Below are 24,369 nucleotides of genomic sequence, written 5' to 3' on the forward strand. Positions count from 1 at the left end.
CAATCCTTTATTCCGTGTAGGAACCAAGAACTCCCTCGCACCTTCAGGGGTAGACTTGAACAAAATCGGGGTCTCGACCTCTAAGAACGGTGGTTCACATTCTTCAAGGGCTCGACGTAACGCTGCGTTTGCGTTTGCCCTGAAGGCCAAGGATTGACGAAGAGAAGCATCATTGCGTATCTGCAAATGCCTTTTATTTGGTGGGAACACTGTGTCGGGAGTGATAATGATGTCCCTTGGAAACTCGTTTAAACATCGCACATCCTGTAACTCGACCTCCACGCTGTCAAGCCCATTTTGTTCGTCAAATTCATGCCTTTGAGCTTGGTTTTCCTTTGGTTTCACTATTCCGCGGACGACGACCGGGCTATTCGGCTCAATTGACTTCAAATCATCTAGAGCCTGGGGGTTTGATACCACAATTTGGACACTCTGGGATATGGTAGGATCGGTCAACCGGGCAAATGTCATATTCTTGCCAATCTTCTTCCGCTTGCCAATATAACCGTGAATTGTGATCGATCGTCCATTGTTCTGTTCTTTATATAGGTCCCTAAACGTGATAGACGCGGGCGGAAAATCAACTGCAAGACTCCATGTCAGCATTCGGTACATAGCATTGGGATAGCTGTCTTCACACCAATCGGAGGAACAAATCCGTACTTGTCTTTGAGTACTGCTCTAAGAGGCTCTCGGTCTTGGTTGCATTGCCAGTAGAATAAAACCGGCTGACCCCCTGGAGAGTGCATTTCAGGTGTGATGGCTGTGAAGCTACCCGGCCTCGAAAGTAATTTGATATCTCGATGAAACTCTGCCGGCGAGCAAGTACACTCCCCAATCGCGACGGACAAGCTGCACAGCGCAGTACCGGCACCATCGTCGCCTTCCGGAAAGCCAACCAGCCGACTATATCCTAAAAAGTAAAAAGCAATTGCTGAAGCCAGGCCAAAGACTTTCAAACATGAAGCAAAAAAAAACACCAGGAAGCTCGGGCCAGGGCCATCTCATGATCACGTGATAAGGCTCAGATCGCACTAACGAAAACCTTTTAAAATCGAATTTCTGGCTTCGTTTTTGCTTTCTTCTTCTTCCTTCTTCATCCTTCCAAGTTTTATTCAAGTGAGTATCTCGAAATCCAGTCGGCTTCCATCCAGCTTGAGACGTGTCGTTGTCCATGCACTAACGTTGTAACTTTGTTCCGTCTGTAGATGATGAAAGCCAAGCGTGTGAAATATGAGTCAACTCGCTCCCCTTCGACATGGAAGCTCTCCCTCTCCGGAGGGCTTAAGTGGTTTCCATGAAGAAGGCCCGGAGAGAGAATGATATCGGCGTTCGGCACACCCACCTTGTTACTTCACGAACGCGATTAAGGTTTCTCTGATCAAATATTACTTGGAAAGGCTTTTGTTTCGCTTGATAGCTCGGAGGAGGCGTGGAATGTGAATGGTTTAGCGTGAGCGCCCGAAACCGCTAATCTCCGCGTTAACGAGGTGCTTGAACGCCCCAGACATGAAGTCTCGGGTTGATGGTGCTGTCACAGTGGAAGACGGGAGTTTTCAGGGCGGAAGTTATGACCAATCACTCCAAGGGCCAGGCCGAGGTGTTTGATGAGTTGGCAGAGTACTACCAGCGGAACCGGAGTGATAGTCAAGCCTCTTTATGCTTCTTGACCGGTGGACTGGCAGGAAAACGAGAACGAGAAAAGCCTCTCTTTGCGCAACTGTGAGAGATCATCATATCTGCATCATGTCTGCATGAGAATGATGTATCTCCCATCCTTCCTCGGCCAGTGTCTCACTTGATATTTATCCCACCACTGCCTCCCATGCATCGACGCCATGTTCCGACATTGGAGCCCACTCCATTGCCATATTCCTACTCCGTACATTAAATCATCCCCTTTTCCCATCCTTGATCTTCCTATCGGACGGCCAGGAACCCACCTCCCCGCGCCCCTCCCAGGCACCCATCATGTATCTATCGTCAATAATACTTAGGAACAGCTGCGGAATAAGAAAGAACCCCTGCTCGCTTTGCCACTTCGCCGGAGTGACTATTGTTTGATATACTGCATAATACTGCGCATTAATCCCCAAACAAAAGGCGCCAATGTCTTTCGTCACTCCACGTGACACCGCTAGAGTGGACCCCCTTTTTTAGTCGGCCGTCACGCACGGGCCTTTCCCATTTCCACTTTGATATCAAAAAAATAAAAAAAGGTAGAAGAAGAAGCAAAAACTACGCCGAAGAGACGGCTCACTTTCTGGGGCAAGGGAGCAAGGGAGGTAGTTGGACCAAGCAGCGACAACGGGTGCGCATAGCGAGCAAGCGTACCCAGTCCGGCTTAAGAGGCAAAGGATATGTTTCCTAATACGAAAACAACCGGACAGCAAGTCCGAGCGTCCAATTTCCCTTGGGACGCCCCCATATGGCGTCCGCACATCATGAAAGTGTCTATGTTACATCATCAGCCAAACGATCGATCGGCGTCCGAGCTATACGGAGTACCACAAGAGATCCTCCATGCAAGATTGAACTGTAGCGAGGCACTAGCGCTGAGGATTTGGAAGACGTCTAACGATGGACACATGGCTGCACGACCTTCTGTCGAGATCAGCTTGCGGCGGCGTGACACGCACCTCTGGCGGAGTTTTGAGTAAGCCTGCGAAGCGATAACTTTGGGCACAGAGTACGGAGTATATGCTCTACTTTGGCGGGCGAGAACGCTAAAAGCTACGCAAAAGCTACGCAGATATAGGCAAGGCAACATAACCTAGATTCACGCAGGTTTCTCCTGGCCGGGAACTGAACTCCGTATTATTCATCGCCCTTCTGCTGTACCCTTGTCCCGGCAGGCCGGAGGTGCCTACGTCCGAAGAGCTTGGCTTTTCCAGGGTGGTGGACGATTTTCAGAGATGTGGCGGCTCTCGAACTGCCACTACTGACAGCTGCGTATTTCTCGTTTTAAAAATTTACAGCTGGACTCCGTACCTACACATCTCCTTGCATCGACAGCTCCTGCATCTGCCAGCCTCAGGAATTACACATATCCCCAGAAGTTAAACGGCATGGGGGTTGTTGGTCGTCTCGATTATGTCGTTTTTTGTTCTACTATAGGCGTTTGGTAACCTTCCTTTTTTCCCTCTTCCTCTCCTTTTAGCCCTGCTCTCTGGCCTTATCAAAGTCTCCAATGTCTTCCCTCCAACGAACCTACACAGCAACCGACTTGAGGCTTTCTCTTCTGCATCTTTCAACCTCTCTAGACATGCTGGTTGCTCCTCCAGAGGTTGTTGCAAGTTGGCCAAAGCCAAATTATGTCGACCCCGAACATCAGGGCCCGCATTTGATGATTATCGTGATCACTTCCTTCGTCATTTCGGCTATTGTGGTAGCACTGCGAACATACGTTCGAGTTAAAATCAAGAAAAACGCTGGTTGGGATGACTGGCTCATGTTGAGTACGCTGGTATGAAGCAACGATCACATACCCATCTATATATATATATATATATATATACACACTATATATATAGATACGCAATATCCCAGTGCTGACATTCTTCTTGTCAATGGGAAAGCCTCTTTTAGCTGGAATCACTGTCTCTAACATTATTGGCGTCTATCACGGATGGGGTAAGGTTCCTTTCCTTGCATTTATCTTGGTCTACTTTCCACCATCTGTCTTGCCCGCTAATCCTAATCTCTATAACGGTCAGGCTACCATATATGGGATAACAAGCCCGAATGGGGAGTGACGTGCCGCCTGGTATGCTGGAATCATTTCTTGTTGCTGTCGTCAACATAGGATGCTGCTAACCGTTTTCATGCTACAGACTAGCTGGTGCTCTCAGATCATGTCTGTGGTTGTTGCCACAATCGTCAAGTCCTCGATCTTGGTTTCTTACCTACGGTTCTTTTCTACTACAGCAACGAAACTTAGGCAGGGCACCTGGATTATGCTTCACATTGTGGTAGCATGGGGTCTTGGTATTTCTCCCTTGGTAATAGTATATCAGAAGCAATAGCTTACAATGCCTCTCTATCTCTAGCAACCGCACTACCCCTACTGTTTGTATGCAAGTAGGTAGCTCTCTTGACCCGAAAAAACTAGTAGTATAATCTGGTTCTTCTAACACTTGAACTGCCAGGCCTTTATCAGACTACTGGACGGATCCAACACGCCGGAATTGTATCAATAATGGTGCACGCATCATCAGCGGCTCAGTCCCGCATGTCCTCACTGATATAATTATCTGGATGCTTCCGATTCCAACATTATGCAAAATGCACCTACCAGGCCGCGAGAAGGTGGTTCTTATTATCCTTATGAGTTTTGGTCTTGTGTATGTGTGCCCTGTATCCCCTTTAGTGGTTCTCACTAATATTCCTTTAAACAGGGCGTGTGCAGCATCTGTAGTACGGCTTGCCTATACCTATGTGATACTTTATGTATCATACGATTCAACCTGTAAGCTCATCCCATTTTTCTGTTCTAATCCCCCCTCCCATAGTATTGGAGAAGATACTGATGATGTTTGGATACTTAAATAGGGGTTGGATACAACCTGTGGATATGGAACGATCTCGAGGTCAATTTGGCCGTCATTTGTGCCTCCTTTCCCATGATTCGACCCTTAGCAAAAATGTACCTTCCGAATTGGGGTTCCAGCATATTCACATCATCTGCAGACAGTTTGCCGATAGAAGCCCAGCCGGCTGGCCAGAAGAAGATGAATCTTGTGCTTCCTGAATGGAAACAAGATGAAGAAAACGTCCCGGATGAAAAGGATCCTAATCTTTCGCCTATCAGCGGCCTGGATGAAAAAATCGATCTTAAGGTCCCAGAGCAAGCAGTACATCCGGCGAAACCGCAGCCTGAATAAGAACACAAGGACAATTATTAATACCTTATGTGATCCACAGCCCACGTTGGCCCTAGGATCACCCACACATACAATATACACATCTCAGTGATGATGACAGCCGAAAATCAGCCTCAGCAACAGCTTTCAGAGCGAGCCGCCGCCCTCGAGGCATTTCCAGCGTCCCTCCTGCCGGATTACCGCTGCGACACGGCTTATCGTTAGCCTAAACCCTGCTTATGGGTCTCACTTGCGGCCCCTGAGCTGTTAAGCCACTCGGGTATAGGAGATGCGAGACGGGATCTCGGCATTCTCAGCTGCGCGGGAACTCCTTATCCGAGATCAGGTTATCTGACGCACCTGTCTGCGTGTTGTACTCAACGTTGGACAGCGTTTCAACACGACACCTGAAAGCGTCAGGGTTCACTTAACACCCGCCAGGTGCGGCCATTACCAGTGATTTGAACGTCCATTCCTAGAGTCAGCTAAATCCTAGGAAGCAAACACCTACTTTTCTTTGTAACTATTCTGTCTACCTCAGCCTGTTTAGATATAATAACTACAAGATGTATGGCCAGCCTGGTCTGGTAATATTATTAATGAGCTAGCTCTGTTTGCTACCAGGTCAATAAGGTTGGCTAGTGGGTTAACTAAAGGGCGGGCTTAACTCTTTAACTCTCCCCTCCATATGTAGCAGCTGTTTAAGGGGTTGCCTAGACAAAGAGCATACACAGGTGCATCGCATTCCCGGCTTGTCCTACCACCCATCAGTTGCATAGGCTATGCTCGATATGCAAGGCCGATATCAACAACGACGAAGCATCGTCACCTTGCATGAAGGATTAATAGGCTCTTTCGGAAGGAATTGCCTACTCGGGAGCGGGAATCTCAACGCTGAACGGCTGACTCGCGTTGACAAGATGCGCCCGCTAGTCACCCAGAATACGATACAGGATCGGTCCGTCAATGGAACTTCGGCTTCAGCTCTCGTAACCAACCTGACAAATACAAGAGCCTGCGGAGTACAGATTCCATTATCACCGTCTGCCGGACAGTCGATTGCCCCGCTTCATACAAATTGGACGGAGTTAAGAGATGGCTATATATATCGACATGTTGTCCCGCCCTTGAGGCATCCCCGTTGACACAACATCAATTCATAACTACAACCACAGAAAAGAATTACCCCAAGGCCTATCTGACTATCTATTTATATAGACCTGGTTGCCGATTACCAATAATATGTCTTCTGCAAACGACAAAGCTCTTCAGCTGCGAAACCTGCATGTTCCAGGGAAGCCTCTGGTCTTCGCCAACGTTTACGATGCTTCTACTGCCCGCATAGTGGCTTCCAACCCTGCTTCCACTGCTCTAGCAACAGCAAGCTATGCTGTAGCTGCTGTCCATGGCATGAGCGATGATGACCTGGACCTCGAGACAAACATCGCGTCGGCTCGTCGAATTGCCTCTATCGCTGCCGAATTCAACAAACCCCTTTCCGTTGACATGCAAGACGGGTACGGCTCCCGCCTGGAAGAGTCTATCGAATCAATCATTGCAGCCGGTGCTTCAGGTTGCAACTTGGAAGACAAAGACAACGAGACTGGCAAGCTATTCCCTCTGGATGTCGCCGTTGACCGTGTCCGCCGTGTCATGGCTACTGCTGCCAAGGCAGGAGTTCCGAACTTTGTCCTTAATGCACGCACCGACGCCGTTCTATTGAACAAAGATCTTGAAGATGCCATTGTAAGAGCAAAAGCTTTCCTCGAGGCCGGTGCCACTACTGCTTTCGTTTGGGGTGGACTGTCCCGCGCAGACGTTGAGAGGCTCACGAAGGAGCTTGGTGGAATGTTGAATGTTAGCCTTTTGCCAGGTGGATTGACGGTCCAGGAATTGGCAGATATCGGGGTTGCGAGAATCAGTATCGGCCCACGGATGTGGCGGCTAGCAATGAACACGGTTGAGGAGCAGTCAAAGAAGCTGTTGGATGATTATGCCACCATGCGAGCCAAATAGATGATCATTCAATTCCCATTGAGATAGTGGTTTAAATGAACATATGGATGCTCCTAACAAAAGAGAAATGAATGAAAACCAAAAGGCTCTTCTGATAGGGAACGCTTCAAGTTATTAGCCCTAACTAAGAAAAGAAAATATGTAAAACGAAGTAATAAATGACAGTCGACGCACTGCCTAGCTTTAAATCAGGGAACTAGCCTGCGTTTGAAAATCTTATACCAACAGTAACCCTATGCCTTAAAGCTCATAATGTCAGTATTAGGGGCACACCTCTATCAGGCCACTAGTTAACCCATAATAATACTCTCCACCATCTCTCGCTCTCCGCTGTTTTGCACCAGGCCCTTAAATACACCGTTTTCGATATTCATCAAGTCCCTTGGTGCACCAAATTCAACTGCCTTTCCGGCATCTAACACCAGGATACGATCAAAATCTGCGATAGTGCTCAAACGATGGGCGATGACCAGCAAGGTTGTTGAGTTACGGCCAAATTCAGATCGGATGGATTGTTGTGTAAGAGCATCGGTATCCATATCAACTGCAGAGGTAGCCTCGTCAAGAACCATGATCTTCGGGCGGGATACAATGGCTCGTGCCAGGCAAAGCAGCTGGCGTTGACCCTGAGAAAGATTGAGACCTCCCTCAGATATCCTGGAATTCAAGTTCTTAAAGATGTTGATATTCGCACCGGCTCTGCTAGCTAAAGTACTGGAAGCACTGGATTCAACGGCAGTTGGAGTGCTTACACCGGACTCTGCTGGAGTCACTGAAACCTCAACGGCAGAGATAGATGACATTTGGTCCGCTGGAGGGGTTAGATGGACACGTTCCAAAGCACTTTGAAGTTCAGCATCAGAATACTCGTCAAATGGATCCAGGTTAGAGCGAATTGTTCCAGAAAATAGAACCGGGTCCTGTGGAATAATGGCAAGACGACTCCGTAGATGTGCGAGTTTGATCTTGGACACGTCAATTCCATCTATACAGATAGATCCTTCTCGGGCTTCAAGGAAACGGAATAATGCTAAGGTCAAGGATGATTTGCCTGCGCCAGTCCGGCCAACTACTCCAACTCGCTGATTTTTCTCGACTGTGAATGACAGTCCTTTCAAAACCGGAGGTAGCTCGGGAGCATATGCAACAACAAGGTCTGAGACTTCGAGTCGACCATCTGTCGGCCATGCTGCAGGAGCATCTAGGCCATCCTGATTCTCAATCTCGAGATCAGAATATTCAAACACTCTTTCCACCGAGTTCATCGCCAGCTCAACATTGGCGTATTGTCGTAGCATCCAGGTGACTGTAGATGTGTATTGGAGAGCAAAGCTGAGGGCGAACCCGGCAAGAGACGCATCGATTGAGCTGAGACTTACAATAAAGGCTGCAGTGGCACTGGCAAACGCTGCTCCAATAACACCCATGCGGAACCCGAGCCATCGGTTAAACAACCATAGGTTCCAGTAAGCTTGCGCATGACGATCAATAAGAGCATACATGCGCTCGATATAAGTTTGTCCTCTGCTAAATGCACGAATCGTCCCTAATCCTATCAGGGCGGAACCGAATTGTTCGAATATCGGGCTTTTGGCGTTACTCTCAAGACGCTTGATCTCACGAGCTCCTTGAAGGAATAAATTGGAAAAATGGAAACATAGCAAGAGTAAGACCACGGCAAAGATGAATAGGAACGGCGAGACGAGTACACCTGCCGCTATAATTCCAAGGATCTGTAGAATGTTTTGTATCATACCCGACAAATCATATGGAAGCTTGGAGTCAATTTGATTGAAATCCGAAGTGAATCTGTTGATAATTCTACCAAGTGGGACGGTATCGAGCCAGCGTAAAGGAGCCCGGAGGATCGTATGTGTAAGCTTTTTGAATATATTCCTCGATGCTTGAATGCAGGAGTATAGGAAAGCTACATATCGAAGTGACCCGATCACACATGATAGCACCGACAGTGCTACATATATTCCAAGGTAGAACCATATGTTATCGGAGGATGACTCTTTTGGAGTCAAGATGCGGTTCGTGATATGGAACATGATATCAAGTTTTCGCTCGGCCATATCTTCAACGGACCTAGTCCAGATACTAACCCACCATGACTATAGCGCATCAAACAGAAATGTTAGCCTTATTAGCAGAAACAGGTTTTCTTTTGGAAGGACAACTTACGCGGACTACTCCCAGAATCGCAAAAAGGGTGAACAAAAACATCACGACCGTCCAAAATGAAAGCCCTCCTCCGTTCTGTAGATACTTCACGTAGTTGATCAACTTCACGGCGCCAATCTCACGGCCTTCTTCCTGTTGGAATTTCTTTGGCGGCTCCTTCATTGGCCTCTGGGAACCGTCTTGTGCAGTAGCAGAACGTTCTTCTGAAGGCGGTTCATGGAGAGCCTTTGGTAGGGATGGGGTTATCGCCGCCTCCTTGATATCTTCCTCTGCGAGGATCTCACTGAGGTTTCCGGTTCGCTGAAGTTCAGCAGGAGTCCCTGCGTATTTGATAACTCCATGTTCGAGGTGGACTGCATAATCTGCCTGCGGTAGGCAAAGTCCAACATGATGAGTAACAAGGATTCTTGTCCGTCCTACAGATAGTTCACCAGTTAAGGCATGAACATGTAGATGCCGCCCCGTGTGGGCGTCAAGGGCACTGAATATATCGTCCATAACGAGAATTCCCGCACGAGAATATAATGCTCGTGCAAACGATATTCTCCATTTCTGGCCACCGCTGAGATTGATACCATTTGCTCCAATATCCGTGAGTTCGCCATCTGGAAGCATTTCAAAATCCTTCTCTAGTGCACAGGCAAAGATGACTTTCTGGTATCTTTCCGTGTCAAGAGGGAGCCCGAAGAGTATATTCTCTTTGATAGACGCATTCTCAATCCATGGTACCTGCGCAACATATGCAGTGGCCGAGTCAATTATCCAGTTAGCCTTTGTTGCCTTGCTATCAAACCTATCCTCGAGTGGCGGTGGAACAGGGACCCGAACAATGCCTTCGAGTATGTCAGCTTCACCTAGGATGGCCGCGAGAAGTAAACTCTTCCCAGACCCGGTCTTCCCTGAGATCACGCTTAGCCCCTTTGACGGGAAGTTGATGTTCAAATCTTGAAGCATGAACCGTTCGAGTCGGTAATCAAGGTTCTCTGCAGGCCACGCCACAGTAGATTTCTCAAACGAGATATGTTCACCTGGAATTGTCGTTTGGACTCTTTCAGCTGACTCGAGGTATTTCCCTATACGTCCCGTACTAACAATTCCTTCTATACAGTCCGCAATTAATTCTGGCAGGACTGCGAGGGAAAATTCTATGGCCGTGAACACTGAGATTGTAGTAAATGCAACAGACGGGGACAGAGAGCCATGCAGAATGGTATATACTCCCAGGGAGACGGCAGAAAGCATGACAGGTCCAATTATCCAGATAGTGACCAGCAAGATTTCACAGATGAAGGCTTGCCATTGAGAACTTAGCTCGGCTTCCCTCACAGCATATATTTTCTGTTCCCATTGGCGCTCCAATGCAGAGAATTTAATCTGGCGGATCCCCTGGAGGGCCTCTGCAACAACTCCCATTTTACGGTCGCGATGGCCCATCAGCGTTGTTTGTGACGAGTTGTACCTCCTAGCCGTATATATATTCAAGGGAGTTATGATCACTGAGACAAGTAGTCCAGCACCAAGGGCTCTCCAGCCTATCAAGCCGCTGAGGAATACGATGGTAATAGTAAGCTTGACGATGATAAGGATGATAATGCAGTTGTAGGATGCACAATCCGCAACTCTAGTTGCGTCCACGGCAATATGGTTGATAGCGTCTTGTCTAGTCTTCCTGTCATCTTCACTATCTTCCTCCAAGGGTACCTGGGGATGGCCCTGCTTGCCTCCCAGCTGAGGTTGTCCGTTGGCCTTTTGCGCACCCTTAACATCCTTCCGCCTCATTGCCTTAGCAAAGACCACCGCAGAAAGCTGCTCGTAAACTGGGATACCTAACTGATATTGTGCAACCCAGTATAGCCAAGATTCAACAGTTGTAGAAAGAAGGATAGAGCCACCAAGAGCAAATACCCAGACCCAAGCGTCCATGGGATGCCACGAAACAGAGTTACGGCCCTCAAGTGAACGCAGTATTCTCAGAAGGCAATACTGGGGCGCAAAGCTCAAAGTCGATGTGCAGGTAACAAGGAGGGCCTGGCTAATTAACGTATAAGCATATACTCGAACAAGCGTCCTCCAAAGTTTCTCGCCAGGCCTTCTCGCTTTGTCGAAAACATCTCGCAAGCTCTTGGATCGGGTTGCATAGTCGAGCGCTGGAAGGTCGTCGATTTCCAATGTTTGGTTTTTTATAGCAAATTTAAGTAAAGGGCCTGCCCAGGAGAAGGAAACACGGCCAAAGAAGGCCCCAGTAAACTGCTGATCCACAGCTTTCCCTTCCAAATACACTTCAGGACGGCGAGGCAAAGATACTGAAGCACAGCAATTGATGAAACCAGCTGCTAATTGGGCCAGAAGAAGGATACCGCGAGGAGAGACAAGGTGCTGCCATCCCTTGACCGACTTGGTAGACCATAACTGGCCACAGAGGATAACTAGAAGGAAACCGCAGGAGGCGGCCTTACACAGGCCGAGTTCATATCTTTTGGTCGAGAAAGGCTCAACAGCCAACGCAGTTGCTTGTATCAGGAGCAGTCCCTAAATCAGCTTGTATGTTAGAATCGATATTGGATGCTTCAAACATATCAGGTTTTCTACTGACCCAAATAGTAAAAATCAGCCATTGTAGTATAATTGGCTGGCCGTGAGCTCCGTAGCTGTCGCTATCCGAGACAGCAATGGCTAGAGATGCAAGGATACCTGTGAGCGAGAGTAAAGCGATCAGGGTTCGCTGGAACCGATCCGAAAATACTTCGGAGGACAGCTCGGTAGCAGATCCATCTTCATCTTGGTACAGCCGGCACAAAGATTGATAGAGGTCATTCTCCTTTTTCAGTTGGTATCGAGCAATGACTGCACGGATAGCTGGAATCGATGTCACAGCAGTCAGGCAAGATCCCGCAATCCCAATTGCGATCGATATATTCTGTACTCTGCGTACAGAGTAGTCTGCCATCGTTTCCCTCAGTTATTGCGAGAGATACTTCTTCGTACGGAAGAGACTTTCAAGGCCGAATAGTGCTGAACTCCTTCGGCTCGGGTGTTATAACCGGTTAACAAGACTCTCCCATCCTCGCCCAAGATGTCAGTCACCTCCGCCTCTTGCGAATATGAAGAGAGTATTCCGTATATGGTAGAAATGAATGACGCTGACGCTGCGGCTCCTGGAGTTGAAGAAAAAGGAAAGCAAGTGAGAGATGGAGATGGAGATACAAGGCGGAGGAGCCAAAGGATCTCTCAAATGCAACGGAGGAGCGAGTCCACCACATATATGTGTAAACCCGAGCCACATCTCCATTCCACAGGCCCCAGAAGCGCGGGAGAAGGATTCCCTATCAGGCCAGCACATTCAATAGAACGGGCATGCAGCAAAAGCATGCTGAGATCTGCCACGAGTCCGAGAATCTTGGTTGGCTGAGGCCCTGGATGTGGCTTCACAGCTTGTTGCATACTGAAGCACAGCTCCATAACAGCTAGTTTCAGGTTATTTATCCCCATTTGCATCCGTAACTCTTCCATCTCGTCTGGAGGGATCCATGTCGATGTGCTATGGGAGGACACGAAGGCGTCTCTCTCATGATCCTCCTCTCTCTGGACATGGATGGTGTTGCGACTGGCCTGAGATCCGAGCGAGACGGACCAACACCCTTTGAGGCCTGGGAAACGGGCCCAAAGATCCAGCTGTGGCTCGTCTAGTTGGCCAGTTAGTTAGGTTGCTGAAGCTGTTCTTCCTTGAGCTTCACTTGACTTGCTTGTCTTGGTTGATGCTAACCAGTAACTAGTTAGCTTGTTAATAGCTAGCTGGTTATCCAAAAGCAATTATCACGGATCTTCTATCAACCGGCCTCCTGGGGCAATCTATGATACAATGGATGAGCTTGCTCTTTTCTTGGGTGTATTTACTAAGGATTATTTCTAGAGCTACTCCGTACATAAAACTGGAGTTTCAAGGAATTGTTAGGTAGTTATCAGATGTCGGGATAGGATATCCGTGCATTAGTGCATGTCGATAGTGTTATTGTGTCATGGCGAGTCCTCATCTTCAATATCCAGACCTCAGGACAAAAAAAAGAAAAAAACAAAAGTCAAGGGTACGTATGTACATAATGTATGCTTATTTTTACTTTTTTGAAGGGCGCTGTGTAATCCTCATTTACTTGTTGATGTGCCACATTCCGCTCTCGGTGTTTTTGGTCAGATTGGTCTGAACAACCTTTCCACCCTTAAGCCAGCCGTTCTCTACCACGCCACCACCAGGAACACCCAGTTTGCCGCGGTCAAGGCGGTTGGCTCCCGCCTTGACAGTGAAGTTGGCCAGAGAGATCTCATCCGGGTTTCGGTCACGGATATGGGGGGTTCCAAAGAATCGAGCCTGGACTTCCTTCTGGTTGAAGTGCAGCTCGAAATAGCCACGGTAGTACAATTCAGACCACTGCAGGACCTTGTTGGTGGTTGCGAGCAACTTGGACTTCTCAACCGAGTCCTTGATGCTGATTTTGGCGCCTGCGGGGGATGGAGAGCTGATGGCAGAGCCAGCGAATTCAACACCAATGGCACCCTCACCGGTCATGGGGTCATATGGAACCTCGTCGAGCCAGACAAGGTCACTCACCCAGTTGGCATGGCTGTCGCCTGCAATCATGATGTTGTTTGGAATGTTGTGGTCATAGAGTGTCTTGAAGGTGCGGTTTCGGTTTGCCTGATAGCCACTCCAGGCATCATGGTTGAGGTTACGGTCAGCGCCGAAGGCAGCAGACTCATTGATATGGGAGAACACTGCATCGAGAAACCATTAGCTGTCAGATTACACGACGAAATTAATTAACTGGCGTGTTACGTACCGATCTGGCTGCCAATGACACGCCACTTTGCACCTCGCTCGGCAGACTCGATGAGGTTTCGATAGAACCAGTTTTCCTGGCGAGAGCCCATCAGACTGCGGCTGGCATCGCCGCGAAGCTGGCTAACGTAATCCTTATTCCAATATAGGTCGGTGATGGATCGATCATACACACGGGTATCAAGCATGAGGACATCAACCAGCGAACCGAGCTGGAAGTTGCGCCAGATACGGAGGTTGTCGTCCATTTCCACTTGTCTGTTACTTGAATGTTAGGGAAATAACAATCGAACATAGGGAATCCAAATAACGTACCTGATAGGCATCCACTCAAAATACGCGCGGACAGCATTCATCTTTCTCTGGTCGGTGCTGATTCCACCGTCAGCGACGAAGGATTTTTCAGTGTTATTGAGCTGGGATGATCCATCGCGGTAGGTATTGTCAGCGACCTCTATACAGGGATTAGTGATAGTTCTTTCAAAACAGTATATTCGTGAGATAACTAAGCCGTACCGTGGTCGTCCCAGACCGGGATCCAAGGGAAGCGCTGGTGACTGGCAAGCAAGTCAAGATCGGTTCTGTAGGTAGCATGACGCTTGCGGTAGTCATAGAGAGTGAAGATTTCACGGTCAGGCAATGGAACGCGTCCAATGTCTTTTCCAGAACCACTGATGTCAGGTGTTAGCTATCATGAATATCGAAAAACAATGAAAGGTAATTGAAACTTACTAGTGACCATCTTGGTATTCGTAGATGTAATCGCTTGAGAAGAGATCGAGTTAGCCAATTCATACAGTAAACAACAAGTTGCAATATGTAGATCATACCCGAGGTGAAGAACGTAGTCAACGGAATCCTTTCGCACTGGGTTTCCGTATGCATTGAAAAAACCGAAGGCTGTTGACAGAGTTAACGCCTGGAAACTTTATAGGAACGTTGCCAAACTTACGGTAGTTGCTGCAAGAGTAGACGGCAAGGGAGATGTCCTTGACCAAGTCATGCTCAGCTGGCGCTGTCTTGGTACGTCCGACTGGGCTCTTCTTGTCGGAGCCACAGACGTTGAATTGATAGTAGTAATTGGTGAATGGCTTTAACTTCGTAGCTTCAACCTATTTTACAAGTTAAAATTCATATTCTACACTTCATAGCTGATATTCTATGATATAAAATAGGGCTTACCTTGACAGTGTAATCAACATCGGAACTGGTATAGACAGTTCCCTTTTCCACGACTTTCTTGAACTTCTCATCCTTGGCAACCTTGTATTCCAGGCAAATAGGAGCCTTAGAGACAGGTTTATGCTCATCTGTGTCCTTGTGAATTGGGACAGGGTTGTAGAGTGGTACATCTCCAGATACAGTGCTGTTATCATTGACATCGTCAAAATGGGGAGAGCATCTCGTCCACAAAATGACAGAGTTGGCGTAGGGGTCTCCAGACGCGACACCGTGAGTGAAGTTCAATTTCTCAGGTGCAAATTCGATAGCCGGGTCAGTTCTCTTCAGAACCTTGGGCACAGATATACCCAAAGAGGGATGGTGAAGAGAAGGACTGCGGTAGTTCAAATTGCTTCCATAGGACGCAGTAGCCGTAGTAGCGCAAAGCGCCAAAAGGGAAAGTGTGTATAACATCTTCACTCACCATGTAAAATGAGACTGGCCGAAAAAAAAAGATCTCATTCCCATGGGAGTCTTTGTGCTATTTAAGCACCGACATTGCCGTAATACTTCCTCGTAATGCTTTTATTATCTCGAGCTACATATCCCGAGTAGAAGCTCTCCACTCTCGCATTAAGGTCGAGATTTCCTTGTCGTCAGCTCTAAAGGCAAGCGAATGACGATGTAGAAAGCGTGCATGTGTAGCAAGGATGATGTCCATAACAGCGGAAGCACAATCCAACTCCGCGAGGAGTTGGTAAGGCGAATTTTGGGAGTCCCGCATATGGAGGCAGAAGAAGCTTAGTTAACCATCCCCGCCACGGCAACGATACCTCATGAAGGAGGTTGCATCAAGCAACGCAGGCGAGAACCCCTCTGTAGTGACATGACTCGGCTAAAGAGCGCAAGTACTGTAGTTTTTGGACACGGAGGCCGTCCTGTCTGTCAGTGACTTGACTCCGTCCAGCTCGTACTTCGTACTTCTGCCCAAATCGCAAGCAACTGTATTCACACGTGGTTGAACGCAACCCCACTGGCAATGGGGGAAACAGTTAATAGAAGCGCGTTCTTTGGTCAAGTTAGAAAATATCCCCAGCTTTTTGCCCGAGATCGACGTTGTGAGAGATGTTGATTTGGTATGTTTTTATAATCGCAGGAGGTTGATTGGGCAGCCAGGGCGTTAGTTATGGCTCCGCTTAAGCTTTTGGCCAAACCAAAAGATGCCTCGGATGGAGTTTAGAGAAGACCAGAAATGTACTCTGGTGGAAGAAGTCGAACTCGAGGAACTACTTAGGCTCCCGTCGAGAGGCTTGGAGCGGTGCTGTGATTGATGGAATCCGTTATTCGAGAACGGCACGCCATCCTCTTCTCCCGCGAAAGCCAACAACAGCCTCATCACTGAGAACATCGCTGCCCAGCCTTCCGGTGAGCACACTCCGCTCGAAGTCTGGTCCCCGGACGAAGAACGGCTCGAATCCCGAAGGACTGGCTCCGTTCCCAGGGCTTGCTTCTTCTTTTCTCGCCCAGCGCACGGCTCGGGTGCTGTCCACACACCTATCAAACCCCGAATTGACACGATCCAGGGTCATGTACCAAGTCCGTTGGTAGATAGAAGCGAGTGAATTTGTTGCCCCTCTATACGCATTTGTCTGGCGGATAATTTCATCTTCTTGATCAGAATGTGAGGGTTGGTCCGAGGATGGCCTCTCTTCCAGTTCTTCACTGTCCGATGAAGTCAATTCGGGTCTCCGGCTGATTTCTTTCCGTCTATCTCTTGTTCTTCTTCTTTTTGTCGGCTGTCTCGATGCATTGTTACCTCGTGCAAGCCGAAGAGTTACTGTATAGTTTGGCGGCAGCCGAGTGCCGTGCAATCTCAGGCGAATTTTCCGCTGGGATGAAGTAGTTAACTAGTTAGTTAGCTGGAGCTAGGATGCAGTAGCTAGTGATAAGCCAGCCATGGGGATTCTTTAATTATTTAACTATTTACCTGATGAAATGCTCTTCGAAGCTTTTCGCTTTCTGTAAGGTGGTCTTCTGCAGAAATACTAGCATCGGACTGGTCTGTTTGCAAGGCGTCGTTGTCGTAATACGGCAGCACAGAGTACTCCCCAGTATCCCAGATGATCATGCTGCCCGACGCCGCAGACGCCGATTCAATCAAGTGATTCTATATTCAATTGTCAATAACACATCACTGGGAAATAAAAGGTGTACGGTACGGCATATCAACATACCCATAAATTGTGCACTCTTGTCTCGGTAGCATTTCTACTCAATCGCTTGCTGTTTGGGTTCCCAGGCAGGCCATACATGATAGCAAAGCTCAACGAGCTTGTCCGTGAAAACTGCAGCCTGAGGTCATAGTGCGGGCCAGCAATGGGATGATCATGCTGATGAACGACAAAATGCCTGCCGTCGTCATGCTGGTTCCTTAGATAGAGGTCCCTCCACGCTGAATGGGCCAGACGCGGGACTTGCGGCAGCTCAGCCCGCGTCGAAGCCCGGAGGCGCGCGGAGAATATTCCTAGATGATCTTCAACATCCTCTTTTCCAGCCTCAATAGCCGCGATATCAACATTCGACCCGCTGTGTGGCTGATCTTCGGGCTTCGTACCATCTTCATCGGCGACCCTACGGGGGTTTTGACATCCACGTCGGCGTTTCCTGCCCCTGGCTGGCGGAGGCGAAACGCTTCGAACAAGAGATCGGTGCAAAGATACAGTCCATCCTTGATTCTCGGGCTTTACAAAGGGGTTTTCGATCGCTCTGGCTCCGTGTGCTTTTTCTTCCATCATGGCAGGGGCTGCTGGATAGGTAACGGACTACGGAGTACATAGTAAGTTGAGTGCTGGTGGCTATTAGTTGGCTGACTACTTAGGTACGTACTCAGGCATTGGTTCTACCAGCAAATTCTACTTCGTTGCTAACTAACTGCTTCTTGCGACAGAATAACTACGGGGTATAGTCAACTGGCTGTGGTCTCTTCTCGATCAACGCATTCCCCAGACTATGTACTCTGTATGCATGGAAGCAAGCCGTCGCGGATAACAGTAACTAGCGCTAGGGGATTAAGCTGCGAATCCCGAACCCTGAGTGGATCGCTCGCCGATGCTTTGTCAAGCAAGAAAACCCTTGCTAGGCTTCGGGCATATCGATCATGGATGTGAATGGACGAAGCCTCTGTTCCCCGCCGTCAGCCCGCATGATGATGGCCATGGCCCAGGGCCTTTTATACCTCCTGCTACGCCGGTCCTGCAACTGGCGCCTTAAGAGGGCGTGGCATCGAACTAATGGACCGCAACTCAGTGAAAATTTATCCTGAGAATTAAGATGCCGTTCACGCCTGTCAATACGTCCCTAGGGGCATTGCTGTTGTACCAGGGTTCTTACGGGCTACTGCAGAACAATGGCCGAGTGTTCGGTATTTCGTCTCTCCTGTCAGGCTGTGTGGGAAATCCGAACACCCAAAACGTCCCGGTGATACTAGGAATGCTATCAAGCATTGTCCCAGTCTATCTCCTGGCTCCTTCACTCCTACCGCCATATGCTACCCCGCCAGCAACATGGGGAGCTGCACTTTCACTCGCTGGGCTCGGTTTCTTAGTTGGTTGGGGAACGAAGGTAGGTAGATGGCTTGAGAGTCTCCTGTCTCACTTATAAACCAAGAGGATCTGACAGCATAGCTAACCGTATATAGAATGGCAACGGGTGCACGTCTGGACATATGCTCTGTGGTATATCTCGAGTTTCACCTCGGTCTTTCATTGCAACTGGAATCTTCTTCATCACCGCACTTGTCACTGCAAATCTTGGGGTCGGGGCAACAGTCTCACCCTCACCAGACGGAAGCCCAGCTTACTTGCCTGCTTATCCATCCACAGATGAAGTTGCATTCATGTTCTCTACCGTTGCCATTTCCCAGGCAGTCAATTCATTCCTAGTGCCAGCTCTGTTGCCCCGTTACACCAATTCAAATGTGGTCTACAGCTGCATTGCAGGCCTCCAATTCGGCCTAGGCTTGCTTATAAGTGGCATGGCAAATCCAGAGAAAGTTCTTGGTTTCTTCAACTGGTTCAATCCTTCCAAGTTTGATCCATCTCTAGCACTTGTCATGGTATTCGGAGTCGGACCAAGTCTCCTGTCTTATTTATATATGAAAACCGAGTACGGCAACGAAGAGGGCATGAAACCTCCGCTTCTGGCTGACCGATTCAGCCTACCAACTGCTACAGTAGCGGATATTGATTGGAGATTCGTGGCTGGTTCCGTTGCGTTTGGTGTTGGATGGGGACTGAGTGGTATTTGCCCTGGTCCTGGACTGCTGAGATCGGCTCTCTCGCCGCTTTGGGGGGCAGCATGGCTCTCTGGCTTCTGGCTGGGTAGCCTCCTTGGTATTTGAAGTATATTCCGCCTTCATTATTAGGACAGCAGTGTCCAGTTGTATATATATGTGGAATAAGGACCGTGATGGTTAAGTTTCAGCCGCGTCAAGAACTCCCAATTGATCGAGTTCCAATGTTGATAAAGTATAGCATGGTGTACTTTTATCCGCGAGCAACATCATTTGTCATTATCTAGATAAATAAAGTGAATATTTCTCATAACGATTGTGTTTAACCGGCTCAATGGTCTATAAGTTGTCGCGCCGAATTAAAAAATTAGAGTAATGTCTTCCCAAAAAGATTCCCTGGATGAGTTGAGCGCCCATAACATGCCATACATTTCCCGCCCAAAGTTGAAAAACCCTAAAGTAAAGAGATGGTCTTGTATAAAAAATCCCGTCATCGTATTCTAAATGATAATAAAGTATTATTAGTACGTAAATCCTTGAGAACTGCCTGCATATTGACTTTTTCAGGGAGACACATAAAGGCAGAGGCAGAGATATCCAGAATCAGGAATATCGCCATATCAATATTAACAAATCTCTAGATGTAAGTAACATAGAATGGCTTACAGCTCCGTCTTATCTTCATCATCTATTCTAGCATGCTTCGATTTTTTTGTGTCGAAAAACCCTTCGAGATCCATCCACTCGGCGGCAAATGCAGTGATGAGTGTGCTCCAGTCTTCAACAGTAGGAGGGTCAAGGTTTTCCGCATTGTCCGCCATTTTGTGCCATAGACCACTTGGGAATGGCCAGGGTATCAGGTGGAGAATTTCAACTCCCCTCTGCATGAATGGCACATGATCATCCGAGATAAAGGACAAGAATTTCCTATCTGATGGTCGGTTTCCTTCAGTAAACCATGCCTTCGGTGCACCCTTCTTGGGGTCAGGATCCGATTTGAACTGCCCAAGTTTACGAAGTCGTTGTTCGAGTTGGGCTAGATGTTTATACGCCCAGTGGGTTGTTGCGAAGAAAGATGGCATGATGGGATCTTTGTTCCCTAGTAGGTCGAGAAGGACAAACAGCCTGATGGCTGATAATGAGGATTTGAATGTAGAAAGAGCAGGATAATATTCATGTTCCATGTGTTCTGCCAGCGAACGGGCTCCATACAGGGAATCTGTAGCAGTCCACTCGCCAAATGCCTCTTCGCCGTCCAGCAGGAAAATTTGAATGCCCTGTTGCGCATCCATATCAAGATTATCGCTTGGGTTCGATTGTATTGCATTCCACTTTTTCGTTAATGCCGCATCGATGCTTCTTACGGCATGTAATAGCATCGCACATGGAGCGGCGCTATCTATTGCCCCGATAAACCCCTCCGGTGTCAGTTTACTGTCGTAATGAGCGGCCAGAGTCAACCTGCTGACGTCGCCAGCATTCGCGAACGGGGGATCGCGGATAGCAATCAAATTAATGAACGGTATCTGTTTGTCACCAGTTACTGGTGTTTTAGAAGTTGAGTTCTGGAACTGCAGCTTCCAGTCCGGTAGGTTCTTCTTGAAGAAGCTCACGAAGTGTTCAAGTACGGCCGCCGATCCCGGGGTACCAGGTACTCTAGGGCGTAATATTGGAGCGAGAATTGCTCCATTGTGTATATCGAAATCGTTTCCCGGACGGGGTAAAGATCTTAAAGTAGCATCGGATATGGAGGTATACGCATTAACCGGTGAGAAGAGAAGGCCCAGGAATGGGAGATATAATAGCACCGTTAAAAAGGTAGGAGCAGAGCACCTAGCCATGTTTAGGGGGGTTGTGAAACAATTTATCGTAGCTTCGTGATCGATCGTGTCATGGTAACCTGTTCATCGAGATCAGCCAAATATGCCAGATAGCATAAAATCGGATACCCAGGCCTACCTAGGTATATATACACAGGAGAGTAGCTCGATGGGCAAAATCTCCGTAATCCCGAATTATGGGGACTGAGTGCTGTCCTACCAATGCCTTCCTCCGACGCCCTTCTGAGCACCTGATAAAGAAAGCCCAGCTTGAGATAAATTCCAAGGGGAAATAAGGTCTTGCCAAGTCCTCGCGGCTCGGCGCTTATCACGAAACTTTAATATCACGTGAGTAGGGTTTTTTGACGCTCTTGAACGCGCAGAAGAGATCAAACAAGTCACTGGTTGTTGCATCTGGTCTCTGCTGCCATTGAGGCATCTACCCTCAAGCGTTATACCATGTTCTAGATGAGGAATTTTATTCTTAGCTTGTACTATATTTTAAATTATGTTTTGCCTACGGTCTGGTAATAGGTTCAGTTTCCGGCTGGGCTCCTGGATTCATCGGGATATCACCACAAAACTACAGCTACGCCATAAAGTCACAGATACTCTCTCTAGTTCCTCTGCTTCATTAAAGAGGTCACCGGCCGGCACTCAGAATGGCCCCCTGCGTGCACCACTTCGGTATCCCCAGGCGAAGACACAGCCGACTCAAGGCAGAGGTGAGTTTATTCAAGCCGCATCGGTTAGCTATAAAATACCTATGTAAACTAACATTTTTATTCAGCGGCCCGCCTAAAGCCGAAACAGATAGTGATATACCATGCTGGTACCGGGAAAATCGCCTTTATCGGTTTAATGCGAGTCACGACTATCCTAGTGTTCGTTGTTTCCTGCGCCGTCGTGGCTCCAGCTTTCTATGCGGCAGAATTCCCATGGTATATAGCTCCTGCAAGTGAGTATCCTTTCATTCCGACGCACTAGTATAGTTACCAATATTTATGTTAAACAGTTATTATCGGTGGGGCGATACCTATGCTCTTCGTTTCGTTTACAGCCGCCCCCTTCGTGAACCAAGTGTACCTTTCCCTACCGGCCTTTACTCAGCAGTCAAGAGAACACCTACGAGCATACCTGAACAAAATCCCACGTAATGCAACATTGAATGTTGAGACCATGAAATTTAACTTCTACCCCAAACGAACACTTGTCTCGGTATCAGACTTGGTCCCTCGAACTTCAATGGTTCGTCCCGTGAGCTTTATGAACATTAACCCACAGCCTAGGCCGTGGTGGAAGGGGAAAGATCAAGTTTTCTTCTTTGCGCCTGAGAAGAGTCGCCCAGCAAAGTCAACTGCAAGGTTTCTCCCCGAGATATGGGAGCAAGTCTTTACATTAATTAAGAGCAACCGGGCACCGTGAAGTAATTGTCCAAATATCTTCCTGTTTTGATATCGATGAATGATAGAGTGGCTGCTAGCCCATTTTCCCCATCTTGACTTCTCTCTGGATACCCAATCATTACCCATGATACCATCATTGGGCCTTATATATTGAGGAACCGCCCTGCCTTTCTACCATTGCAGAAACCTAGCTTAACCGCCTGTGATAGTTGGTCACGAACAATATCCAGCTGGAATAATACAGTACTTCTTCCTTTGTTCTCGATCCAAGCCTCAAGGGCCTCAGCTGTTTCCGGTAGGCAATTCCCACAATATAAAGGGGCTTCTTTTTTCCCTTTCTGCTCTCTGCTCTTCTATTCTTTTACTTTCTCCTTTTTCATAAACAGCTTCACTCTTCCTTTAGCTTCTCGTTGGCCTCTTCTCATCTAACTCTTACATCTTGACATTTCACAAGATATAAAAGGCGTTTTTCTATCTTTCAGAAGATTTGTTCAGCTATCTATTGAAAGTAAGGAGCAACAAAAGGTCATTCTTTCCTGCTTTCTTCTGCCCTTGATTTTTATATTGGCATCATTTACTATCGAACAACCTTCCGTCTAAGTTCTTGCTACACAAAGAAGTGACATCTTCTCGCCGAGAAAGTGATTTCTTACCCGCAACTTTTCTGATATTATGTTGCCCCCCTTTGTCATTCTTTATTTATAAACACGGTTTCTTGCAAAAACAACATACCAAAGTTCTCCTCAAACCAACAACTCACACACAACCACCTACTTTCTGGCTTATTTTCTGATCCAGCCCACAGTCTAGGATCCATCGGTCTGTTTATCATCATGGACAACTTGACTCCTGGTGAACAACGCACCTTCATGCTGGGCCTTCTCTGCTCCACCGATGGCCTGAACAATATCAAGGTAAGCCTCCCTGGGACTGTTTGATCCTTGACCCAGCACGTCTCAGTGGTTGACACGGTATTATGCGATCGGGTTCATTTTCATCAACGGCATTTGGTCATATCAACATCAAAATCTGTTGCTAACATGTTATTCTTACGCGTTACAAGGTTGATTATGACAAATTGGCTGAAAAGGCTGGTTTTAAGAATGCCGCCAGTGCCTCTGTCCTCTTCAACAAGTCTCGGCGCAAGATCCTGTCTGCCTTGACCGAGGATGGCACAATTGCTCCTACCAACAGCAGTCCAAAAAAGGTATGTAGCATTGACAATTTGACGCTAGAGAATGGTTCTAAGGTGCAGGGCAGGCTGGTGATAAAGTCACCAAACCCCGTAAATCCTCTGCAAAGGGAAAAGGCACTGCCACTGCCACTGATGAGGAGCCGAACGGCAACTCGGACACCCAGGCCAGCCCTGTCAAACCTCCCAAGGCTAGGGGAGGGAAAGGAAAAGCTGGGGGGAAAGTGAAGACCAATCCTATGATGTAAGTTGCCATCTTTATCATAATTCTTTCAAAACATCAACCCTTCTAACAGGAGATAGGACGGCACCCATCAAGCATGAAGTGTTGGTAAAGGAAGAGCCCGTTTACGAAGACTTTGCCAAAGGTATAATTAATGGCACATTCTATCCCTACTCAGACATAGCACTAAACACTCTTTGGGCAGTAGAAGCTTTCTCCAGCGGCAATGGGTCTACTGGAAGCCCTCTGGACTCTGAGGTCGATGGCGAAACCATCTAGCCCCTCATGATTTGCGTGGAATTACCTGAGGATTTACAATGATAATCTTTCACATGAACCACCGCCATGGCATCGGGTATTAGTACTGTTTTCAATCAACT

At 47.8% G+C, this 24,369-nt stretch overlaps 10 protein-coding genes across 10 annotated transcripts in view; 5 read left to right on the forward strand and 5 right to left on the reverse strand.

Annotated features, from left to right (window-relative positions):
• The window catches only part of MGYG_02812 (aspartyl-tRNA synthetase), a gene marked incomplete at both ends in the record, with an annotated part of 2,190 nt that extends 1,313 nt beyond the window's left edge, over positions 1-877 (reverse strand). The window contains 2 exons of the mRNA XM_003175235.1: positions 25-584; positions 664-877. Of these exons, the coding sequence (XP_003175283.1) occupies positions 25-584; positions 664-877 (774 nt within the window). The remainder of the gene's footprint in view (positions 1-24; positions 585-663) is intronic.
• Positions 878-3,265: 2,388 nt separating this feature from the next.
• On the forward strand, positions 3,266-4,883 carry MGYG_02813 (hypothetical protein; the record flags this gene model as incomplete). The annotated part of the gene is made up of 8 exons (XM_003175236.1): positions 3,266-3,466; positions 3,579-3,633; positions 3,717-3,766; positions 3,834-3,987; positions 4,050-4,080; positions 4,149-4,343; positions 4,398-4,468; positions 4,552-4,883. 8 exons carry the CDS (start codon positions 3,266-3,268, stop codon positions 4,881-4,883), a joined length of 1,089 nt encoding a protein of 362 aa, XP_003175284.1.
• Positions 4,884-6,104: 1,221 nt separating this feature from the next.
• MGYG_02814 (PEP phosphonomutase) lies at positions 6,105-6,878 on the forward strand (the record flags this gene model as incomplete). The annotated part of the gene is made up of 1 exon (XM_003175237.1): positions 6,105-6,878. The coding sequence occupies one exon, from the start codon at positions 6,105-6,107 to the stop codon at positions 6,876-6,878; it is 774 nt and encodes a 257-aa protein (XP_003175285.1).
• Positions 6,879-7,168: 290 nt separating this feature from the next.
• On the reverse strand, positions 7,169-12,012 carry MGYG_02815 (canalicular multispecific organic anion transporter 1; the record flags this gene model as incomplete). The annotated part of the gene is made up of 3 exons (XM_003175238.1): positions 7,169-8,995; positions 9,066-11,594; positions 11,659-12,012. The coding sequence occupies 3 exons, from the start codon at positions 12,010-12,012 to the stop codon at positions 7,169-7,171; spliced, it is 4,710 nt and encodes a 1,569-aa protein (XP_003175286.1).
• Positions 12,013-13,209: 1,197 nt separating this feature from the next.
• Positions 13,210-15,531, reverse strand: MGYG_02816 (hypothetical protein; the record flags this gene model as incomplete). The annotated part of the gene is made up of 8 exons (XM_003175239.1): positions 13,210-13,832; positions 13,898-14,154; positions 14,212-14,350; positions 14,413-14,567; positions 14,629-14,661; positions 14,727-14,796; positions 14,849-15,008; positions 15,079-15,531. 8 exons carry the CDS (start codon positions 15,529-15,531, stop codon positions 13,210-13,212), a joined length of 1,890 nt encoding a protein of 629 aa, XP_003175287.1.
• Positions 15,532-16,397: 866 nt separating this feature from the next.
• MGYG_02817 (hypothetical protein) lies at positions 16,398-17,852 on the reverse strand (the record flags this gene model as incomplete). Its single annotated transcript, XM_003175240.1, has 3 exons — positions 16,398-16,946; positions 17,045-17,224; positions 17,292-17,852. 3 exons carry the CDS (start codon positions 17,850-17,852, stop codon positions 16,398-16,400), a joined length of 1,290 nt encoding a protein of 429 aa, XP_003175288.1.
• Positions 17,853-18,387: 535 nt separating this feature from the next.
• MGYG_02818 (YeeE/YedE family integral membrane protein) lies at positions 18,388-19,456 on the forward strand (the record flags this gene model as incomplete). The annotated part of the gene is made up of 2 exons (XM_003175241.1): positions 18,388-18,678; positions 18,755-19,456. 2 exons carry the CDS (start codon positions 18,388-18,390, stop codon positions 19,454-19,456), a joined length of 993 nt encoding a protein of 330 aa, XP_003175289.1.
• Positions 19,457-20,010: 554 nt separating this feature from the next.
• MGYG_02819 (glutaminyl-peptide cyclotransferase) lies at positions 20,011-21,189 on the reverse strand (the record flags this gene model as incomplete). The annotated part of the gene is made up of 1 exon (XM_003175242.1): positions 20,011-21,189. The coding sequence occupies one exon, from the start codon at positions 21,187-21,189 to the stop codon at positions 20,011-20,013; it is 1,179 nt and encodes a 392-aa protein (XP_003175290.1).
• Positions 21,190-21,676: 487 nt separating this feature from the next.
• Positions 21,677-22,593, forward strand: MGYG_02820 (hypothetical protein; the record flags this gene model as incomplete). The annotated part of the gene is made up of 3 exons (XM_003175243.1): positions 21,677-21,893; positions 21,959-22,126; positions 22,184-22,593. 3 exons carry the CDS (start codon positions 21,677-21,679, stop codon positions 22,591-22,593), a joined length of 795 nt encoding a protein of 264 aa, XP_003175291.1.
• An 814-nt stretch (positions 22,594-23,407) lies between these two features.
• MGYG_02821 (hypothetical protein) lies at positions 23,408-24,268 on the forward strand (the record flags this gene model as incomplete). The annotated part of the gene is made up of 4 exons (XM_003175244.1): positions 23,408-23,488; positions 23,638-23,781; positions 23,835-24,010; positions 24,070-24,268. The coding sequence occupies 4 exons, from the start codon at positions 23,408-23,410 to the stop codon at positions 24,266-24,268; spliced, it is 600 nt and encodes a 199-aa protein (XP_003175292.1).
• Positions 24,269-24,369: the final 101 nt, after the last annotated feature.

Source organism: Nannizzia gypsea, genomic scaffold (genome assembly GCF_000150975.2).
Source record: "Nannizzia gypsea CBS 118893 supercont1.2 genomic scaffold, whole genome shotgun sequence".
NCBI lineage: Eukaryota > Fungi > Ascomycota > Eurotiomycetes > Onygenales > Arthrodermataceae > Nannizzia > Nannizzia gypsea.